This window comes from Astatotilapia calliptera, chromosome 23 (assembly GCF_900246225.1).
Source record: "Astatotilapia calliptera chromosome 23, fAstCal1.2, whole genome shotgun sequence".
Classification (NCBI taxonomy): domain Eukaryota; kingdom Metazoa; phylum Chordata; class Actinopteri; order Cichliformes; family Cichlidae; genus Astatotilapia; species Astatotilapia calliptera.
This window is the reverse complement of record NC_039323.1, coordinates 7,531,667-7,553,520: the sequence shown is the minus strand read 5'-3', so window position 1 is coordinate 7,553,520 and position 21,854 is coordinate 7,531,667. Positions and strand designations below refer to the sequence as shown.

Here is a 21,854-nt window from a genome sequence, read left to right as displayed (position 1 = left end):
AACAAAGGACTCAGCTGGATAATGCCGTTTGCCCAAAGGTTCATTTGTTGCCTTAATTATTTCAACAGTTTCTAAGCTTTGGTTTTTGTTTATTTTTTTGTTTTGTTTATGAGCAGAAACCAGTCAGAGGCATAATTTTTATTACTACAGGGAGTGCAGAATTATTAGGCAAGTTATATTTTTGAGGAATAATTTTATTATTGAACAACAACCATGTTCTCAACGAACCCAAAAAACTCATTAATATCAAAGCTGAATGTTTTTGGAAGTAGTTTTTAGTTTGTTTTTAGTTTTAGCTATTTTAGGGGGATATCTGTGTGTGCAGGTGACTATTACTGTGCATAATTATTAGGCAACTTAACAAAAAACAAATATATACCCATTTCAATTATTTATTTTTACCAGTGAAACCAATATAACATCTCCACATTCACAAATATACATTTCTGACATTCAAAAACAAAACAAAAAACAAATCAGCGACCAATATAGCCACCTTTCTTTGCAAGGACACTCAAAAGCCTGCCATCCATGGATTCTGTCAGTGTTTTGATCTGTTCACCATCAACATTGCGTGCAGCAGCAACCACAGCCTCCCAGACACTGTTCAGAGAGGTGTACTGTTTTCCCTCCTTGTAAATCTCACATTTGATGATGGACCACAGGTTCTCAATGGGGTTCAGATCAGGTGAACAAGGTGGCCATGTCATTAGTTTTTCTTCTTTTATACCCTTTCTTGCCAGCCACGCTGTGGAGTACTTGGACGCGTGTGATGGAGCATTGTCCTGCATGAAAATCATGTTTTTCTTGAAGGATGCAGACTTCTTCCTGTACCACTGCTTGAAGAAGGTGTCTTCCAGAAACTGGCAGTAGGACTGGGAGTTGAGCTTGACTCCATCCTCAACCCGAAAAGGCCCCACAAGCTCATCTTTGATGATACCAGCCCAAACCAGTACTCCACCTCCACCTTGCTGGCGTCTGAGTGGGACTGGAGCTCTCTGCCCTTTACCAATCCAGCCACGGGCCCATCCATCTGGCCCATCAAGACTCACTCTCATTTCATCAGTCCATAAAACCTTAGAAAAATCAGTCTTGAGATATTTCTTGGCCCAGTCTTGACGTTTCAGCTTGTGTGCCTTGTTCAGTGGTGGTCGTCTTTCAGCCTTCCTTACCTTGGCCATGTCTCTGAGTATTGCACACCTTGTGCTTTTGGGCACTCCAGTGATGTTGCAGCTCTGAAATATGGCCAAACTGGTGGCAAGTGGCATCTTGGCAGCTGCACGCTTGACTTTTCTCAGTTCATGGGCAGTTATTTTGCGCCTTGGTTTTTCCACACGCTTCTTGCGACCCTGTTGACTATTTTGAATGAAACGCTTGATTGTTCGATGATCACGCTTCAGAAGCTTTGCAATTTTGAGACTGCTGCATCCCTCTGCAAGATATCTCACTATTTTTGACTTTTCTGAGCCTGTCAAGTCCTTCTTTTGACCCATTTTGCCAAAGGAAAGGACGTTGCCTAATAATTATGCACACCTGATATAGGGTGTTGACGTCATTAGACCATACCCCTTCTCATTACAGAGATGCACATCACCTAATATGCTTAATTGGTAGTAGGCTTTCGAGCCTATACAGCTTGGAGTAAGACAACATGCATAAAGAGGATGATGTGGACAAAATGCTCATTTGCCTAATAATTCTGCACTCCCTGTATTATTTTGAATCAATCTGAAATCGTTTTGCTGCTGGAAATAACACGGTGACAAATACGTATGAATACACAGGTATAAAAAGTCCACCCAAAAATGATCTATGTACATGTGCAGTAAAAAAGGAAATCCTCAGGTCTGGCAGCCAAAGACAGGATAGGAAATGGAAACTATTGAGAATGCGTTTCAGCATGTTTCACAAGGTCTGTCTGAATTCTTTCACCCAAACAAAAATAGCAACCGCCTAGGCGGTTTCTCCAAAAATGTTCAAAGTTTAAAATTCTAATCAGTTTTGGCAATTGCAGCAGTTCTTCCTGTGACTCGAACATGATTATCGAGGCAAAAAATTTAGAAACTGTGATTGCATGAGAAGCACAAGCTGCTCGGATGTAAATGAGTCCTTGATATTTATAATTGCTGTCACCAGCATTTAAACATTCTTGAATCCTGCAGTATTTTTCTCCCTCTGTAAAAATGTGCTCTGTTGTGTTAAAGCTCCTCTTGTCTTGTATGTCCATAACTTGTAGGCCAAACAGTATTTGATCTGGCCAGTGATACAGCAATGAAGCAGATTCTTGAGGGCAACATTCATCGAGTGAGTATCCAGCTGATAGTTGCTGTCCTAATTAACTATTTGTTCTCTTCTGTTTTTTTATGTTTTATTTTTTTAAACTGATTCATCTTTGCTCTTTGTCTGCCTGGCAGGATATGACCCGACATGTCAAGAAGTATGAAGGACCTCTCTGGAAGGTAAAATATGGGAACTGGCTTTTTTGGTAGCTCTGAAAATCCAATCAGCGAACGAAAACGCACAATTAAAGAAAAGGAGTAAGGCATATATATCTCTTCCTTGCTAAAATACTCCTCACAGCATGTAGTTCAGTGGTTCTTAAACTTTGTTGGCACGTTTCTCTTAACACATTCACTGCCAGCCATTTTCAAATCAGGTAACTCCCCACTGCCAGGGTTTTTGAGCATTTCTACTCATTTTTGAAGAGCCACAGAAAACTGTGTGTTATGATCATATAAACGCTGAACCTACCAAAATGAAGAACAGACCCTCTTCTTTCATCCAAAAAAAAAAGCTTGTTTCTACCATTTTCCATTCTTTAGTAATCAGCTGTAGAAGAGAGGTGGGTTCCACCAAAAATGCCTGTTTTGACCAAAAAAAGGGAGAAAATGAGCTTTTTGTGAAAAATACATTTCAAGCAGAAAAGTGCCTTTGACACTAATATTTCTTGCTTTGTGACACCTCTAACATATAAAATAGTTTTTCACTTCTATAAAACAGAAATAACACTGCGAAAGGTTATGTTTTATCAAAACAATTTATTTACAAATATATGAAAAAATAAAATTCACTGACAAGCTGCCCGAGGTTGTATTCTGGCCCCTCCCATTGAAAAACGTAATTGACGTCTATAGACGTCAATGGCAGTCAACGTAAGTTTTTCAATTGACGTCTATAGACGTCAATGGCAGTGAATGAGTTAAGAAAAAAAACGTTCTCACCTCCTACCAAACAAATTTTTGTCAGTTAACAATAACAAAGCATCCAAGTTGAAAACTGGAGAAATAAAGGTCAACAAGATAGCATCAGCAAACTGTTGTTTGTTAATCTTCCCCAAATAAATTACATTAGTTCAACTTCATTTCAGTCTGTATTTTACCTCCGGTTGACCATCTCCCTGTCTGCACTGGCTCTAAGCCCCACCAGGGGGGCCTGCCCCACAGTTTGAGAGCCAAAACTCACTCCTGATTGCTTTTACAGTACCGATCATACTCAGTGTTTATATGCTTTTATTATAAAAATAACTTTGACATGTAGTCCAGAAATCTGTTTTTTTTTTTGTCATTAAATTGAAATGAGCATTTAAAAATCCAGAACTCCAGAGGTGCGGTGTGTAACTACACCGTCAGCTCGCTGCTTCATCAAATGTCGTGACCGTGAACGCAGACAAAGATCACAGTAGCAGATACAGCAGGCTTTACAGAGATTGCGATTGTCAGCTGACAACTAAAGAATAATCTAAGTGTTAATCATTTTTTAGTTATGTCATAGTGGTAGGGAAGGAAATCAAGAACAGGCTGAATTTTGCAGAATTTTCCTGCATTCTTATCACTCCCTTTTATCATTGCTGGAATGTTTCCTGGCAGTTGTGCATTGTGAAACATTGACGTCAGGCTCATGGCAGTGTAATTTTGTGCACCTGACAATTATGCAAGTCCGGCAGACACAGAGATGATAACACAGAAAATGTGTAGAGCGTTTTCCACACTGAAAAACCGATAAAGAATCAATAAGAGAATTGCTAAAGAGTCTTACGCCTCTGGGGTGGCAGTGATGCCTGCTTTTGAGTTAAGCAAAACAGACACAAGCATCAAATCATCAGTGATCAGTGTGAGCCAAACATTATTGTACTGGAGAAAAACACAGTTTGCATTCCACACCTCTGACTGGCTTCTGTTTCTGAGAAACAAAGTCAAAACATAAATTCTGTGAAACTGAAACTGAAATATTTAAAACTCAACCTTACAGGTTTTTTAAATTATCTGGAAGAATCCTGTGTTAAGTTTATTAAACTTACATTGAACTTATTTATTGCTCATTTTGCTTTTAAGTTATATTCAATATACAATACCCAGACTAAATAAATAAATAAATAAAAACTGCCTATGCAAACAGCTAAGAAACTTCCACTGCACAATTACTGTTGTGATTAATATGTTTCACCTGGTAAAATGTTATTTAACCCAATCTGATTCAGAGAATAGCATCTCATTTCTTAAACAACCATATCCTGCGTTCATGTGAACAAAGGTTACATTATTGCATCACACAAAGAAAACGTTTTAAAACTACAAAGAACTGCGTATCACATTATTAAAACCCAGAAGAAGAAATGCAGTCAAAACAAAATATTGAATGATCATGATCATGGATTAGTTTGAGTGCCTTACAGTGAAATCAATCATTTTCACGCATCGATTGATCGACACGGAATCCTGAGCTTAATATGGAACCTTTGGGATGTGCTGGTGAAGACATTAGGCACCGGTCCGACACTTCCATCACCAATCCAAGATCCCCAGATTGTTATGTTGCATCGCTGCAACGCTAAAAGAGCTCCAACAAAATGCTGTTTTGTGGCTTTACAGGTGCAAATGTGTGATTGTAGGATGCCCACACACACACTGCTGTTCAGACTTGTTGTTAACATTGGGACGGCAAAGAAATCTGTTTCACTTAGTGGATGAACTGAGGAGCCAAGATAAGATAAATAAGGATGATTTAAATGTGAATCGTGTGATTTAGTGGTTTGCAGCAATGAAAATATCAAGCTGGAGATGAATATAACAGGTCCACTTTGCTGAAATCTATTGTAATAAATAGCCTCTTTCAGCCACTAGTGAAATCAGAAAAGGCTAAAAAATATTTAATTGAAAAATTAGACTGCTGATTCTTCACTTGTGTGGCTTCCTGCAGAGCTCCAGATTTTTTGGATGGCGCTCTTACTGGGTCGTCCTTCAAGATGGTGTTATATCCTGGTACTCAAAACAGTAGGTGCATCCCTCATTTTGTCTGTGCTCCTTGAATCAGACGTGTGAAAAGGTCTTAGCTAGAGATAAATGGAAGTGCTGCACAGTTTTGATTAGAAAGGTGCTATAGATCAGCGGTCCCCAACCCCCGGGCCACGGACCGGCCCATGAGTCGTTTGGTACCGGGCTGCGAGAGTTTAGGCTCGGGTGTGAAATTCATCGTTTTTAGGGGTTTTAATGGTTTTTAACATTATTTTTTTTTGTCTGTTTTATCATTAACTCGGTTTCCCTCGGTCTTTTCCCGTGTGTTATGAATAAATCTTCTTTTTTGTTGTATTTATCCGCGACAAGGCCAGTCCGTGAAAATATTGTCAGATCATAAACCGGTTGGTGGTGCAAAAAAGATTGTGGACCGCTGCTATAGATGAGAGACAAATGAGTAAAGAAGAGGAGAATTATTTCCCGTATACCTTTCCTTCTATCATCTATCAACTGTTGAGATTCCAAGTGAAATGGAAAAGGCCTCAATCTGTTTTTCTTTCTTCTATGAAGGTCAGAAGCAGCTGCCGGTGAAAGAAGGCAAGGCTGTAAGTCCCTCACAAACGCTCACTGTTTGGTAAGCCAACATTCAACATTGCGTTCCCTTTTTTTTGACCCCTGTGCTGAATTTGTCTTCGTGTAGCTTCTGCTTTTCCACAAATGAAAGCTTCTGATGTTTCTCATTTCCAGATAAGAGCCAAAGATAACTGCTTTTTCACTCTCAAGTGCTTTGATGACAGTGTGCACCACTTTAAAGTATCACCTAAAAATGACCCAGAGGGAACAAGAAAAGTAAGTTTGGTTTCTCCTCGGGTTGTCATTTCAAACACTTTTTAAAAATTCCTGTTATCTCCTGACCTTCGTTTTCTGCAAAGTTTTTGCAATAGCTCTGAAATGGGGAAAAAGCTAAGTTGCAATCTTAACTAATAACCTAACTTACTACCTTTCCTTACACTGTAAATGTTCCACATGTGTGGAATCCATTGGTAGATGAATAAAGTTCTTCTCTTTACTGGGTTACCCCAGTGTTCTTTAAGTGCATTTAAACAAACAGAAATTTATTAACAGTTCTCTAATCATATGTTTTGAAATCTTGAAGTAAAATGTAATTTTTAGCTTTTCTCAGGCTTTATGCAAAAGTGTAAAATCTCAAATGCACCCCAAGCTCATTAATTAACTCTTTGTTTGTTTAGTCATTATAACAACCCAGGTGTGAGAATTTGCATCATTACATTGAGTTATTCACAGGATTATTACTTGACTTTTGTAGTTGTTATGCGAGCTGTTCAGATGCTAAGACGTTGTCGCTCTAGATGAGAAATCGTTGTCTACTTTGTCTCTTGCATTGCTATGAATTATGTATCAGCGTAAGTAGCTGATAAAGAATGTAATTAAAAGTCCCGGCCATTATGTAAAATATACTACTAAAATTTGAAATGCAAGCTGTGTTCTAAAAGAAAATTTTGGCAATTTGGGAAAACAGTCGTTAGCTGGAAATAAGTACAAGTTTGTTTGTTTTTAATATATATAACAAATCACAGTAAAATTTGTCAGCTAGTAAACTTTAGAGGCAGATTATATATTTTATGACCTTTACAGAGAGAGCCTGGCTAGCTTATTTTCATCTTCTCTCCTGATGCTCCTCTAAAAAGAAATAATAATAATAATAAACATGTTTCCTATAGTATTTCAAAAACACATAAAGGTCAAGATCAGTCAAATAACTAAGTAAGCTTTTTGGTTTTTCTGTCCTTTGTTTGTCTTTCTTTAAGGCATGGGTTGATACATTGGAGGAGCACGCAGCTTACAGCACATACTACTGCTCCCAAGAGCAAGGGAGCGAAGAGGAGGAATACGAAGAAGTGATGTCACTTGGAGAGCTAACAAGTTCACTACAGGTGGCTGCAAACAGAAAGCGAGCCTAATTAGCATGTTGGCTTAACGACCCATAGTGTTTTCTGTGAACTAGTCCACCCACCCCGTGCTACTTTTTGTTGATCTGCAGTCTTCTCCCATCTCTCTAAATCACCAGGTTGCAGATGTCAGCCAGAAAAATCTGGAGAAGGAGGTCGCAGCGCTCCTGTCCATGCTGAAGAATGAAGAGCTGTCAGAAAGTAAAGCCTTTTATTTCACTTTTCTTTGTTATGTAATATACAGTACGTAGACGAGGAGAAACACACTTACACAGGAGGTGAAATGAAAACCTTTTGATTTAAAATTACAAGAGTCTTCAAACAGATTTAAATGCACAGTAATGTCTGAAAGACTGTTAATTAAGACGCAGCCATCTGGCACTGTCATTAGAGGTTTCTGCAGTGTGCTTGCTCTTTATACATGTTCTAAGAGCGTTTAAAAAAACAAACAAACTGTAATAGCTCAAAGTTGTGACTTTTCCATTGCATTCATTACTTTATGTGTTTTATCCCCTCAGAATTTCCATCAACAATACTGCAAAAGATGCAAGAAATATGTGAATTATCCAGCGAAACCACTTCCAATCTCAACATTTGTCTCAGCCTCTTCTCCAGACAGGAAGGGGTGAGTGTGACCTTCCAAAGACAAATTTAAACTTTTATTTGAGAGCCTAGTGACTGTGACTATGTTTTTCAGCTGATTATCAGCATTTTAGTCACCATTAACTGAAGACGGTTATTATCTAAGTTTACTTGGATCATAGAAAGGAGATAAATGAGATTACAGTGACATTTTAAATAACTTGATATCTGTAAGTGTTATATTGAGACTGTTGGGGCTCAGTAAGATGATGTATATCTTTGGGATGTAAAAAGAAATTATCCTACACAAAAAGATGCTGGAAAAATTCACTCTAACAAAAGCAGCTCAGCGGACTGAGTGGAAGTGATTATATGCTTACACATGGGGTTTTTTTCTTTGTTTTTGATTCAATGGATTTGATTAAAATGGAAGGATTCGGGGGCTAGAATACACCCCCTCATGAAAACAGGTAGATTATACCGCTTATAGCAACCTCAATTTTGCAACAATCTAGAAGAGAATGCAATAATCATTTAAAACCTGCAATTGATTCAAAATACCGTAAAGACAATGAAAGCATAACACATGTTGAATAGGAGAAGGGTTTTTTTTGTTTTTTTTGTTTTTTTTGTTTTGTTTTTATGAAATATGCTAATTTATGAACTTCTAGCAACACATTTCAAAGTGATTTGGGAGGGGCGGCATATGAAACACTGGAAAAGTTGTATTAAAAGCAACAACAACAAAGAAGAAAACACCTGAAAGAACTTCTCACAGCTAATTAGGTTAAATGGCAAAAGGTCAGTGCATGACTGGTATAAAAGAAAAGCTTTACAGCAAGGATGAGTCTTTCAGCAATAAATGTGGGGAGGGATTCGCCATTCTGCAAAAGTCCAAGCAACACGTTGACCTATAAAGCTCATTTATGTATGTATATTTTTTATTACTCTTGAACCACATTAAAGTAGCTTTGCATGACTGACCGTTCAAAAGCTGTTTTAAACAGCTGTTCTATCTTCATAAACACATTTTTGTTATGCCAACTTTCTTCTCATTAGCTGTTCCTCACAAACAAAAGATTTGAACAGCAGTTGGGTGGATGTCCTCTGCTCCAAATTAGGGGTTATGCTGTTGAATTGGCAATATTGGCGATATACACTTTCTTTAAATTATGTAGAGCAAAGAAAAAAAGGAACAGAGTGTTTGAAACAAATTTTGCCTTCCTGATGATGTAAAACTTGTTTTTTATATTAGTATCGACCCTACAAAGATTGGGGGATTTCAGCCTCTGTGCTTCATAATATTTTTAAAGATTCAGAGAAAAATTGAAAATCTCTGTACGCCGGGGACAAGGCTGAAAGCAGATTCGAAACGGCTGTGATCGTCAGGCTCTCAGGCAGCACATTTGAATTTTGTTGCTGTTGGGCTCAGAACAATTACAAAAACACTGTCAGGTGGGGACGGTTTGTTTACACATCAATAAATTAATGAATATTTGATCCTCTTCGAACGAGATCAGAAAAAAACAACAAGAAAAAAACTTTTTCCATTAAAGCAGTGGTTCCAAACTTTTTTGCTGGGCCCCCCTTTGTTTTACAAGAAAACTGTTACACCCCCCCCCCCCCCCCCCCCCCCACACACACACACACACACACACACACACACACACACACATTTTGTTTTCAAACTCCATTGCAGTTTATTTCAAACCTCAAACATTTAGTAAACAATTAAGCAAATACAAGTAAACTGCAATAAATTACAGGCAGCAATAAAATACACTACTAACTCTTTTACGCTGCGTCCACACCTACACGGGTATTTTTGAAAACGCAGCTGTTTCTATGAGTTTGGACCTTTCGTCCACACGTAAACGGCGTTTCGAATCACCGAAAACGGAGAATGATGCTAGCAGTGTCCAAGGGTTCGTTCTTTGTTTTTGCTTTTTGTTTTGTTTTTCATACTGCGGGCCCCACGCTTTGGGAAGCTCTGTTTTAGACATTATGGGTGTTTTTGGTTTTTTTTGTGTGTTTGTTACTTGGTATTTAGATTTTTTTTTTTATGAGTTTCTATTTTTGTCTTTCTAGGCACTAACCTTTCAAAGTTATTGCAGAGCCAAAATATATTACTTTAAAATATGTATTATATATGTACGTAAGTAAAATTTTATTTGTATAGCACCTTTCAAGATAAAACATAAAAACAGAAATCAACCAAAAGCAAGTTTTAAAAGATGAGTTTTTAGCTGTTTTTTTTTTTTTTTAAGTGAAACCACTGAGTCCACAGATCTCAGGCTCAAAGGAAGGGAGTTCCAGAGTCTGGGGGCCACAGTTACAAACGCTCTATTGCCTTTTGTTTTCAGTCTCATATGTTGGACGACCAGCAAGCCCTGGTCACATGACCTCAGGGACCTGCTGGGGATGTAAGAATGTAAAATATCTCTGATATAGGTTGGTGCTTGTCCATGCAGAGCCCTGAATGTCAAAGTCAAAATCTTGAAGTGGATTCTGAATTTATTTATAAATTGTTTGACCTAAGTAACATGTGGTTCTGATTGGGTATTATGGGGTGTGGTTATGTCGCCAATCACAGGTGATTTAAGATAGAGACCGCCTTGTGTTTCATTATCTGAAGAGTGAGTGTGCTCGAAATGTCACCCTCTACTAAGATGTAATAAGATAATTTGAAGTACTGAAGCGTGTGAGCTGATGATCACTTTTATTGTGCTCTACCTGAACACAATTACAAGGAAAACCTAGTAGCTTTTTAAGATAATTTATAGAACAAATAAATATATATCCATGTGTAGAGTGTATATATATATATATATATAGCACTCTTAGCCTCAGATGCTAGTCTTGCAGATGTGGTGGGGTTTTTGTTTTTTTTTTTGCACTATATCCATTTAAATACATTCTTTATATATTTGAAAGTAATTGAATTCCATTTTGTTACATTTATGCAACTTCTCATCTTTCTCAGATTAAAATAAGTTTGTAAAACATGTAACACAATTCATAATCTGCTCTTTAGTGCACGAGGTTTCGCCAGCTGATGTGGATTTTTTTTTTTTTTTTTTGAGTTGTGAAAAGTTATGAATGAATTGCAGACTTGCATAGAGTAATTCAGTTGAAACTAAACTGAAGGCATCAGGTTGTAAAATTGGATTAGGAGCGCAAAGACGAGCAGGGTGTTCAGCCAAGTTATTACACTGGCGTAAAGCCCGGTTGTATTCAGGGTCAAACATAAGCCAAAGCAGTAGACTGATAATTTCTCAGTAAGGGGATATACTGCCACAGAATATTTTGGTTCAGTGAAACTGATATTGTCAATCAAATGTAAAATTGTGTGTGGTTAAAAAAACAGGACTAGAATGTCTCATTTTCTATGCACGATTAAACTAGAAGAAATGGTTTTAAACATATTTGGTCTTAAACCAAATATTTAACGGGCTGATAATGGCATTGTGAGAAGGACAAAAGTCAAAGGAGTCACCAAAGTAAGTAGAAGTCATGAATGGATTGCAATGACACTGCTATAATATTCTGGGTAAAAGAAATGGATTGCCAGCCTCATATTGCCATCCCTATATCCATGCTGTGTGCATGGCTCAAACTTTTATTACATAAATCAGCAGCCAGTTAATACAATATAAACAGTGCGGCACAGTCATTTGCAGTACATATCTTTAATGCAAATACTAATAATTCTCAGTGTTTATTTAACAGTCGAACTCTGTAATCTGTGTGGGTATGTGTGCAAGTTCTTCAGTGGAAGGGCCGATGTGTTTATAGATAATTCCGATTTAATCTGGTTTTTGATGCAGAAGAAAAACCACTATTCATTGATGATGCATATAATTTACAACATGTCAACGACTGCATTTCTGATTACTATCGTAATGTGAAAGTGCCATCTTTTTTCTTTTTTTTGTGCAGTAAAGCACTGAATCTGTAAAAGTGAGAGTGTTAAGTTGCATCCTGTCGCGGTTTTAATTTGCAGCACTTTCTGAATCAGATTTGTGTTTGAATGTTTCACCAGAATAAGAATTTGTCCCTCTTTTGATTGTGAAAAATGATGTCTCGTAGTGCTGCTGCTTTTGATGCACTGCTGTGATAAATGTACACTTGAGATGCTGGCTATGTAAATCAAGGCATGTTTACCTTCACATCAATGCATAGATTCAACCCTTTTATGCATGACATTCCCACTGCTGCTCATTTTCTGCAGCACATGAAAAGACCAGACAAAACCAAACCCTGAATATAATCATTAGATGATGGAGAAAAAAACCCTCTCTTCAGTCACAATGTGTATGTCCTTTTTTTCCCAGTTTTTTATATAGACTCCGTCTCTTCACAAATGCTCAGTAACACAACTTCAATAATTTCTGTGGGGATCTTTAAGAAGAAGACAGCAGCTGATGAAGCTGGGGCTGCCAGGAACAGTTTGAATGTTCTGAGTTTAACAGCCAGTCCAGTGCATTCAGTCTTTACATGTGGGCCGGGCCTCGATCGCTCAGCTGCACAGCCTTTTGAACTGCAATCTGCAGAGGCAGAGCACATGATAAAAGACTCACAGAATCTCAGAACTCACCATGAATAGGCCTAGTCTCAATAGAGATAATTCAAACTATACAGTATAGCTCCGTCTGTAAATGATGGTTCGCCGGCTAAATGAAGAAGTTGGGCCTATGCTTACTCCCCCTGCAAAGGAAATATACTGACTCACTTCCAGGCCCTGCAGCCCTGCTTTGTATTTATACACCACCTGTGGAGGGGTCAGCAGGAGGAATTTCCTCTCTAAGTTCATAATTGTGCAGAGATGTCAAGTGATCTGCACTCTGTCATCATACAGCACTTCCACCCCACTTCATTTAGCTTTCTCTTCTCTTGTGGATGATCATTTATAATCATTTCTCCCTCTTCTGTTACTTTGACAATCCAAAGTAAACCCCTGCCTCGTCAGTGGACTTTAATTTTGCATTTGCACAATGTCAGCCTTTCCGTGGAAATAGTGAAGTAAAAGTGAGCACACCTTCATATTATCAGCACTAATGTTTTGTGTAAAAGGAAGGTTTAGCTAATGGTTTATATCGGAGTCCATTATCCGTCATTTGATTCCCTCTCTTCTACGGGACTCGTGTTCTCCGGCAGGCTATTTGAGACGGCAGCATCAAGGCTGCTGGCCTCCATTACAGATAAACATGGCTCAACCCTCTCAGCTCCATCTCTGTCTCTCTCGCCATGGGTCTGATAATGAGAGGACAGAACAGAGGGGGGATCAGTCAGTCAACATGGTGTTTACTTGCAGACCTGCTGCCATCAAAGCCTGTCTCATAGTCATGCACATTTGTCCTCTGTTTTTAATGAGACTTTGAATAAAATTTTGGTAGCCTGGAGAACGCTTGGCCATCTTTTGCTCGTGGTTATCGAGTGCAGAGGATAGAATTCATGATGGTTTCTGTTTCTGAGAGTGATTAGCGTGTTTCCTTTTGTCTGTGTGTGTTTGTGTGTGGTGAGCTCAGGTGCGCAGTCTGAAATTGGAGCAGGAGGTGGAGAAGAATAAGATCCTCTCTGAGGCACTGCAGACTCTCGCCACAGAGCACCACGAACTTGAGCAATCCGTCGTCAAGGGATCTTCACCACGGAGTGCCCTCAGCGAGGATGAGTTCCACGACGCCGTTTCTGGTGAGTTGACAGGTTATTAAACACGCAGGAGACTTTGTGGCAAGCTCCTACTCACGCTCAATGCTCTTTCATCCACCTATAGGACACTGGAGTACTTTTTCCTGTCAGTGAATGCTTTCGGTATGTTTGCCGCTCCTCGAGCCCCAAGTGGTTCTGTTGAAAATGAATATGCTGTGAAAAAGTCCTGCATGTTCTACAAACATAAAAAATATATACCAGTAATGCTTGCTAAGATTAAAAAAAAAAAAAAAAAAATCTACAAAAGAGAAAATTTCGGACTTGGTGGTGTTTTCGCTTGTTTTGAATTTATTCAAACTTTTTTTTTAAATTTCATTTGTTTGATTTTCCTGATGAGTTATCTAACCAGCTTTCATAGATAAAAGGGAGTCATGGCTGAAGAAAATGAAATAATAACAGAGCTGCATGGGACATTTGCACTGATTGTTGTGGAGCATGACTGAATGTTTTTTGTGAATAATGGTTTAGGGTTGTTTTTTTTTTTGTCTTTTTTTGTAGCACAATCAAAGTGTTAGCATAAAATTAGTTTTAAAAAAAAGAAAGCATCCAAACAAGAAAAAAATGAATAATTGTATGTTTTGTATACTAATAACACGAAAGTGACAGAATTACACTTTGTTTTTTGGTTACTCCCTTAACAGTGGTTGTTGAGTAATCAGTGTATAATTTGTTCTTTTCAACTGAGAATAAAAAAATCAGAAAATGATAAATGCGGCACAGAGAAAAATCAAATAATGCAGTGTTTTTCCTTTTCGTCTTTTTATTTTGAATGCAAAACTGGGAAACAAATATCCGAGTCACAGATCTGATTTGATTTTATATACTTCATCAGGAAGTAACTAACTTCTTTGTATCGCACACTTTACCGGGCGGCTACGAGTAAACAAGTCGCTGCCTAAATAAATATCTAATCAGTCAATCACATGGCAGCAATTCAATGCATTTAGGTGTGTAGACATGGTTGAGATGACCTGCTGAAGTTCTAACTGAGCATGAGAACGGGGAAGAAAGATGATTTAAGTGACTTTGAATGTGTTGATCTGAGTATTTCAGAAATGGCTGTTATACTGGGATTTTACTACACAACCATATCTAGGATTTAGAAAGAGTGGTCAGAAAAAGAGAAAATGTGGTAGCGAAAATGCCTTGTTGGTACTAGGGGCGACAGTAACTCAAAGAATGAATTGTTACAACCAAGATACGCAGAAGAATGTCTCTAAATGCAAAATACTGTGAACCTTGTAGAAGATGGGTTATGGCAGTTTGGGCTTGGCACACTTTTGGCTCCTTAGCACCATTTGAACATCGCTTAAATACTATAGCTTATGCCGAGCATTGTTACTGACCATGTCCACCCTTTCTGCTTCTAGCAGGCTGATGCAACATGTCAGAAACCATTCACATGATCTCTTGAACATGACAATGACGTTAATGAGCCCAAATGGCCTTCATAGCCACTAGATCTCAATCCAATAGAGCACTTTTGGGATGTGATGGATAGGGAGATGCATATCATAGATATGCAGCTGACAAATCTGCAGCCCCCATGTGATGAAGTTATGTCAGCTGTCAGTGCTTTAGATCATTCACAGCAAAGTTAAGCTGCTAATGATGCGTTTTGCAATTCTAATTTTCCAAACTGCATCTAAATTATAAGATAGAGCGCTTGTTAGACTTTTATTTATCTGTTCTTTCGTAAGTTGATAGCTTTCCTTTTCGTAGGTTGTGAAAGTCACTTTTTTTAGCATTCTTATATATTTCACTTGATGCTCACGTTTTCATTACTTCAATTACTGAGTCAAGTGTAACACAAGGAAGCGAATGACTTCTCAATCACACAAAGCTGTTTTGTGAAATCAGATTTGGTCCTTGATCAGCTTTTTAAATTTCTATTTGATGCATTCAACCAAAAGTCATTCATATTTTTTGTGCTGTGTATCTGTTGCAAAAATGAATACTTCCAACTCGTAGTACATCTTTTCTTTTTTTTTCAAAATTTTGGACGCTGAGCTTATAAATTTAGTTTTGGAAAACAATATAAATTTTACAACAATATATCCGTATCAATTAAATTTGTCTTTGGTGTTTTGTAATCAAACTCACGGCAACACTGTTCTCAAATGTACAGGCACATTCATAATGCCCATAAATGGGTTTTTTTTTAATGGTGGGTGTTTTACATCGATCGGTCAGCTTACAGTAATGGGAAGGAAACTATACTGTCCTTTTAACATTTGATAAACAAAAAGTATTTCTTAATTTTGAGATAATACACAATTTTCTATGCCTTCTAATTGACAAACTATCTAATAGCAATACTTTTTTCTAGATACTCAGAGGATATTCAGTTGAACAGTAATCCTGCAGTGACTCCTCTACATGTGTTTGTCTCCACCAGACTCAGAATCTGAGCTTTCCCTGAGCGGCTTTGAGACGGTAGCCAGCCAATCCTGTGAGGAAGACGACGACGAGGACGAAGGCTCTGTCATGTTAAGCAGCACTTGCAGCAGCCCCGCCAGCACGCTGGAGCAGGATCACCATGGTGACAAGGCTGAGACTCAACCCAATGGGATAACAAAGCATAGGTCAGCTCTGCAATACGCCATCACAGTTTCTTAAATGGACTGTTGACCTCTGGTTCTTTTAATCTCACATCCAAAGATGAACAAGCCCATCAAAGTCACTGCCCTTTCATACAACATAGCAGCCTAATATTGTTGAATTTTTAATTCTTTAATTCAAATTTGTTATTAGTGTCAGATATGTGTAACAGCATATTAGGTTAAAAAAAAAAAGAAAGAAAAAATTTAGGGTGGCCTAGACAATGGGTCATATTCTCAGAAAATTGATTCTGAGGTTCTGATTGTACGATAGATTACAAATGCACTTAATGCCTAATTTGACCATTTAGTAGAAGAACTGACTGCAAATTTATAGAGTTATCAGAGACTCCATTAGCTAACACATGAAAGTATTTTATTAAGCTGTCCTTCCACTTTCTTAAACACTTGTCCAGTTCAGGGAATATTTAGTCAACTGTGTAATTTAAAGACTAAAGAGCTGATGCTAATCTAATAAAAACATACCCGAGGGAAACCACTAACATATGTTCAGTCTGTCAGGAATTGGAGAATTTTTTATTTTATTTTAAAGCAACACTTATTTTTAAGTTAAGAGAACCTAATTCTTCTTGAGATTGTGAAGGTTTATGAAAATTGATTTAACAGCTGGTTTAAAACAACCTGTAATTGAACAGAAAGTAAGGATAAAGTAGTAGGACTGGTATTTTTCTTACTTGAAGATCCTCATACTATGAATTCTGAGTCTCTTTAACATAATCTTAAAGAGATTATTTCTTCCCAGTAAGCTTTAAGCTAGTTTTGAGGCATGCTTGAAAAACTTAGAGGAAGTTGAAATTGCACATCATGAGCATTCTGGAATGTCCGCTCTACTGTCAAACGGATGTTCCACTCCAGAATAAAACCTTTTCCAGTGCCCGTTCTTATGAAGTGGAACTTTGTGGAATGCCTGCATGGTTCTGTTCTAAGACCAACAATCTCTTGCAGATATATTATGCATATATTATTATATTATTATTATCAGATGCCTACTGTATAAAGTGTCATTTCTATGCTGATGATGCAAACATTTATGTATCATCACAGAAGGCTGAAGAGTTTTTCAGTGATCTGTTTTTAGTTTGCAAAATATTAAATATAATTTAAAGTAAAATATTTACTTGTATCTTATTGAAAATCAGTCAGTACTGATGAGAAGGGACTAAATAAGACAATAGATAAGTGAATACATAAAGTAATTTATGTATGTATAATAATTTTGTATAGCTTGGTGTTGTCTAGGATTCCAAATTAGAATCCCAGTCAGACTTTGGGAAATATTTTTCATTTTGTATGTTTGAGTGGAGGTAACCAAAATAAGACTAAATATAACCATTAATAAAAAAAAATAAACCATTATGCATTTCAAAAGATATATAATTTATTCAGCTCTGAGAATTTGATACATTTCTTGTTCATAAAATCTTTTTTTAAATCTGTGAAGGGCCTTACCCACATAAAATAAAACTTTAAAAATGGGCCACTACAATTAAAATCAGTTTTATTTTATTTACTAGTACCAGTTCAGAACCATGTTCACCTCAAAACAGTTTACATTATAATGTAAAGACCCTCCAATATTAGAAACAAACCCTAACACTCACATGACCCACAATAAGCATGTACTTGGCGAAAGTAGGAAGGAAAATCTCCCTTTAAACAGGAAAAAATCTCCAGCAGAAAGAGGGAGGGGCAGCCACCTGGGACCAGTTAGAGGTAAGGGAAGAGAAACAACACTATGGGAGAGAGGGCCAGAGTTTAATGATTACTAATGATTAAATGGAGTACAGGTGTATAAACACTCACAGAGTGAAAAGAAAGCAGTAAAGAAGAAACAATACATCACATGAAGACTCTGCAGTCTAAGCCTACTGCAGCATAACTAAGAGAGGGTTCAGGGTCATCTGATCCAGCCGTATCTATGTGCTTTATTAACAAAGAAAGCTTTAAGCCTAATCTTTAAACTAGAGAGCGTGTCTGTCTCTCACATGTAGACAAGCTAGTGTAAATAAGCAAAATCTAAACTATTGCTGCCATCACATATAACGACATTCACTGACTTTAAAGTTCTATATTTGTACAACACTATGGTTTAAACTAAAGCAAATATTTCATCACTTAAATCAGTTTTTAATGCATGCAATGTCTTGGGGGGGTTGTTTGTTTGTTTGTTTGTTTGTTTGTTTGTTTTTGTTTTCAGTCTTTATGTCCAGTCTTTATCATTTTTGTTATAATTACTGTTTGCGTGGTTGTTTGTCTGTCTCAGTTTATAGATGGTCTTTATGTTTATATTAGAGTGCTGTATCTTTAAAAGCCTAAGGTATAACAGTCAGTTGCACTTTCATTTAAATGTAACAGTGTTTACATGTATCACTCCTGTCAAATGAATTAAATTTCTTTTATTTAAACATTGTAAATTTATTTTAAAAATTTAAATTCAAATATTTTCAAGAACACGGTGAATGTATTTTAGTCACTGCTTCACATTACAAGGATGGATCAACCTCATCGTACCACCGATGTCACCACTTGGTTGGATTAAAAGCTTATTTAGTTGATGTGACTGAAAAGCAACGAAAATTTGGCCGGGATGATATTTTTTGTTCATTAGGAACTACAAAGCAAGTAGTAAAGAAGCAAAGATGTTCTTGGTAACATTATTGATATGGTTGCACTTCCTCCCATTTGAGTTTATGTGACATTGTTAATGGCGTAAGGGGTGTGATCACGTTAATCCAACGTTGCTAAGCAAAACAATGTGGTTTTCTGATAAAAAAGCAAAAATAAATCAATTTAAAAAGTGTCTTCACAAAAGTATAAAAGTTTTTCTCTGAGAAATTTGAGGGTTTTTTTCTTAAATGTATCACTCTCATTTAATCTTTACTACTACCACTATAATCTATAATCTTTTTTCCATAAGCCTATTTTCATCAAATCTATATTGTTGTTAGACCTATGCAGTGTTAGATATTTAATAACCCACTCGAACAGTCCTTTTTTTTTTTTTTTTTCAGTGATCTTTTTAACTTCTTGAGGTGTTTCCACTTCACCGTGTGAATAATTTAGAGTCATGGGCAGCCTGGTAAAGGCACAAGAAGGAGTTGTAGTATAGAAAGGACTCCGCTCTCTGTTGGAGCCGTTAAATATTGATAAGGTCACAGTGTAATGCAATAATCAGTTTGCAGTATGATCCCTTGTTGGCTGATCCCTCGGGCAGCTGGGGAGTGCGGTTCACATTATTTGGGTGATTTTTTTAAATGTCATCATTACGCTAACGCCTCAGTTTTTACATTTTATTTTTGTACTTTAAACGAATCTCCAGCCTGCACACCTTATTAGACAGTTTGAGACAGACAGGACATAAGTGCTGCTGGTGGATGATTCCTGCTAACCACCTTTGCTGCTGGTATTGTCTGTCTGGGCTTTGTTCCAGTGTGTCACATAATACATTAGGCTATTGTTGACTATATTCACTTGATGTGATGCTTGCAGCAGGTATTGTATGTCTGGCACATTTACTCCAGTGGAATATTTTTAGTGCATTAGAACAAAATGAAAGCATCACATACACTTTTTAGAAGTACTGTAATTTTGTCATTTTAGGACAAGCTTACCGGCGCCAATGTTTTCGAGAAATGACTTCAGCATTTGGAGTATTCTGAGGAACTGCATTGGAATGGTGAGAATGGTTTTCTAGAGTTTTTTTTTATTGCCCATCCATTATGATGACGAGGATCATTCCACCCACTGCTTTGGTATTTATGGTCTTGTCATGCAAAATAGCCTTGTGCAGGTGCAGACAACACTTAGTTACACTTGTGGTGACTCTTTTTCCGATAGTTTGCCAGTAAGTTGATTTATGTCCTGATACTAGCAAAAACAAATACATTTTTTTAGCCTAAGCTGCATTAGTGCACACTAAACTTAAATTGACTGTATTATAAATCTGCAGCTCTGAACCAACCCTTAGGTTTAGTTTCCAAGCACCGCAGAAAGCAGCTGTGGAAAAAAACACAATGTACACTATTTTCTCAGCACTAAAGAGAAGAAGAAGAAAGCTAGACAACTGGTGGTGACAATAGTTGAGCGTTTAGCTACTTAAATTCCAAATAGAGGCCAGAAGAGCTAATGGAGAATGACTCTATATTTATCAAGTAGCCAAAAACATAATTCCAAACCCTTTTTTATAAAAAAAAAAATATGACATCTGTGTAACTAACCTACTCCTAGCAGAACTTGGGAGATCAAGCAAAAAAAATCACATATTCTGAAAGTCTCAGGTTAAGTGTCAGGGTATTCATGAATCATGATGACTTTCATCTCACAAGGTCACTCTTCTATTTGAAGAATTTTCTGAAGCTTTTTCTTTTATTACCAGCAAATACAGCAATAAATACTCACCTTAATGCGGTAGATACTTTGGTCCAGAGCAACGTAAATGCTTGTATGTACCAAACGACCAAACACTGATCCTTTTTAACACTCAGCAGCTCGGAGCACTGCCATGTCAAAAGACCTTATTTCCTCTTTGTAATGAAACCTTGTCCTTCAATTCTCCTTGATGTCCCTTTCAGGAGCTCTCCAAGATTACAATGCCAGTGATTTTCAACGAGCCGCTTAGCTTCCTGCAGCGTCTCACAGAGTACATGGAGCACACGTACCTCATTCACCAGGCCAACGCATCTTCAGATTCTATTGAGAGAATGAAGGTAGTTCATAGGTTTTCTACTTAAACTGCCCACAGGCACAGCTTAACAATTTTTTGCTTCTAGTTTAGTTTCTCTGATTTGGTGTGTGTTTTTTATCTACTGTGGCAGTGTGTGGCTGCGTTTGCAGTGTCCGCTGTGGCCTCCCAGTGGGAGCGAACAGGTAAACCATTCAACCCTCTACTGGGAGAAACCTATGAACTAGTCAGGTAAGTGAGCTGGTCCAGATTATGTCCAAACCTGACATGTATGAAAAATTCTGAGCAATATCTTTGCAATTAAACATTTTGAAGTACCCAGTCTTTAGTGTAGGATATTAATTATGATGATAATTAACAAAATACACTCACTGGATACTATATTAGGTGCATATTGCGAATAGCAGATCAGATCCCACTTTAACTTCAGATTATTTATGTTCAAAAAGACAGTTTGCGATAATTTGAGCTTTGTGATAGGGCCGTTACCCATTTTCTCCTGGAAGCAGAAAATGGGTATACTATGGTCATAAAGAGCTAGAATTAGTAAGCAACAATACTCAGGTAGGCTGTGGAGTTTAAACATTGTTCAAAGTGTGCCAAAAAAATATCTGCCACACCATTACACCAGCACTAGCAGCCTGAATTGTTGATACAATGCAGGATGAATCCATTCTTTCGTGTTGTTTACACGAAATTCTGACCCTACTATCCAAATGTCACAGCTGAGATGGAAACTCATCAGACCAAACAATATTTTTCCATTCATGTATTGTCCAATTTTGGCTGTGGGAATTTTAAACTTAGTTGGCAGGAGTGGTACCTGGTGTGGTCTTTTGCTGTTGTAACCCATTTGCTTCAATGTTCGACATGTTGTGCATTCAGAGAGCTAACGCTAACTGGATGTTTTCTCTGTTTTGGGCCAAAAAAATCCCAGTAGATGAGCAGTTTCTGCGACACAGTCAGACAGTCCCATCTGGCACCCACGATCATGCCATGTTGAAGTTCAGCAGGTCACGTGCGCCTAAATGCACACAGTTGCTTCAGTGTGATTGACTGA

The 21,854-nt window shown here is 37.5% G+C and overlaps 1 protein-coding gene across 4 annotated transcripts in view; it reads left to right on the top strand.

The window, feature by feature from the left end:
* Positions 1 to 21,854, top strand: part of osbpl1a (oxysterol binding protein-like 1A) — a 32,213-nt gene that overhangs the window by 5,939 nt on the left and 4,420 nt on the right. For all 4 annotated transcript variants that reach the window (XM_026158020.1, XM_026158021.1, XM_026158019.1 and 1 more), the window contains exons 8-20: positions 2,237 to 2,304; positions 2,415 to 2,459; positions 5,197 to 5,270; positions 5,802 to 5,865; positions 5,979 to 6,080; positions 7,061 to 7,186; positions 7,321 to 7,402; positions 7,720 to 7,826; positions 13,312 to 13,474; positions 15,891 to 16,077; positions 19,714 to 19,789; positions 20,685 to 20,819; positions 20,928 to 21,025. In XM_026158020.1, the coding sequence (XP_026013805.1) occupies positions 2,237 to 2,304; positions 2,415 to 2,459; positions 5,197 to 5,270; positions 5,802 to 5,865; positions 5,979 to 6,080; positions 7,061 to 7,186; positions 7,321 to 7,402; positions 7,720 to 7,826; positions 13,312 to 13,474; positions 15,891 to 16,077; positions 19,714 to 19,789; positions 20,685 to 20,819; positions 20,928 to 21,025 (1,327 nt within the window). The remainder of the gene's footprint in view (positions 1 to 2,236; positions 2,305 to 2,414; positions 2,460 to 5,196; positions 5,271 to 5,801; positions 5,866 to 5,978; positions 6,081 to 7,060; positions 7,187 to 7,320; positions 7,403 to 7,719; positions 7,827 to 13,311; positions 13,475 to 15,890; positions 16,078 to 19,713; positions 19,790 to 20,684; positions 20,820 to 20,927; positions 21,026 to 21,854) is intronic.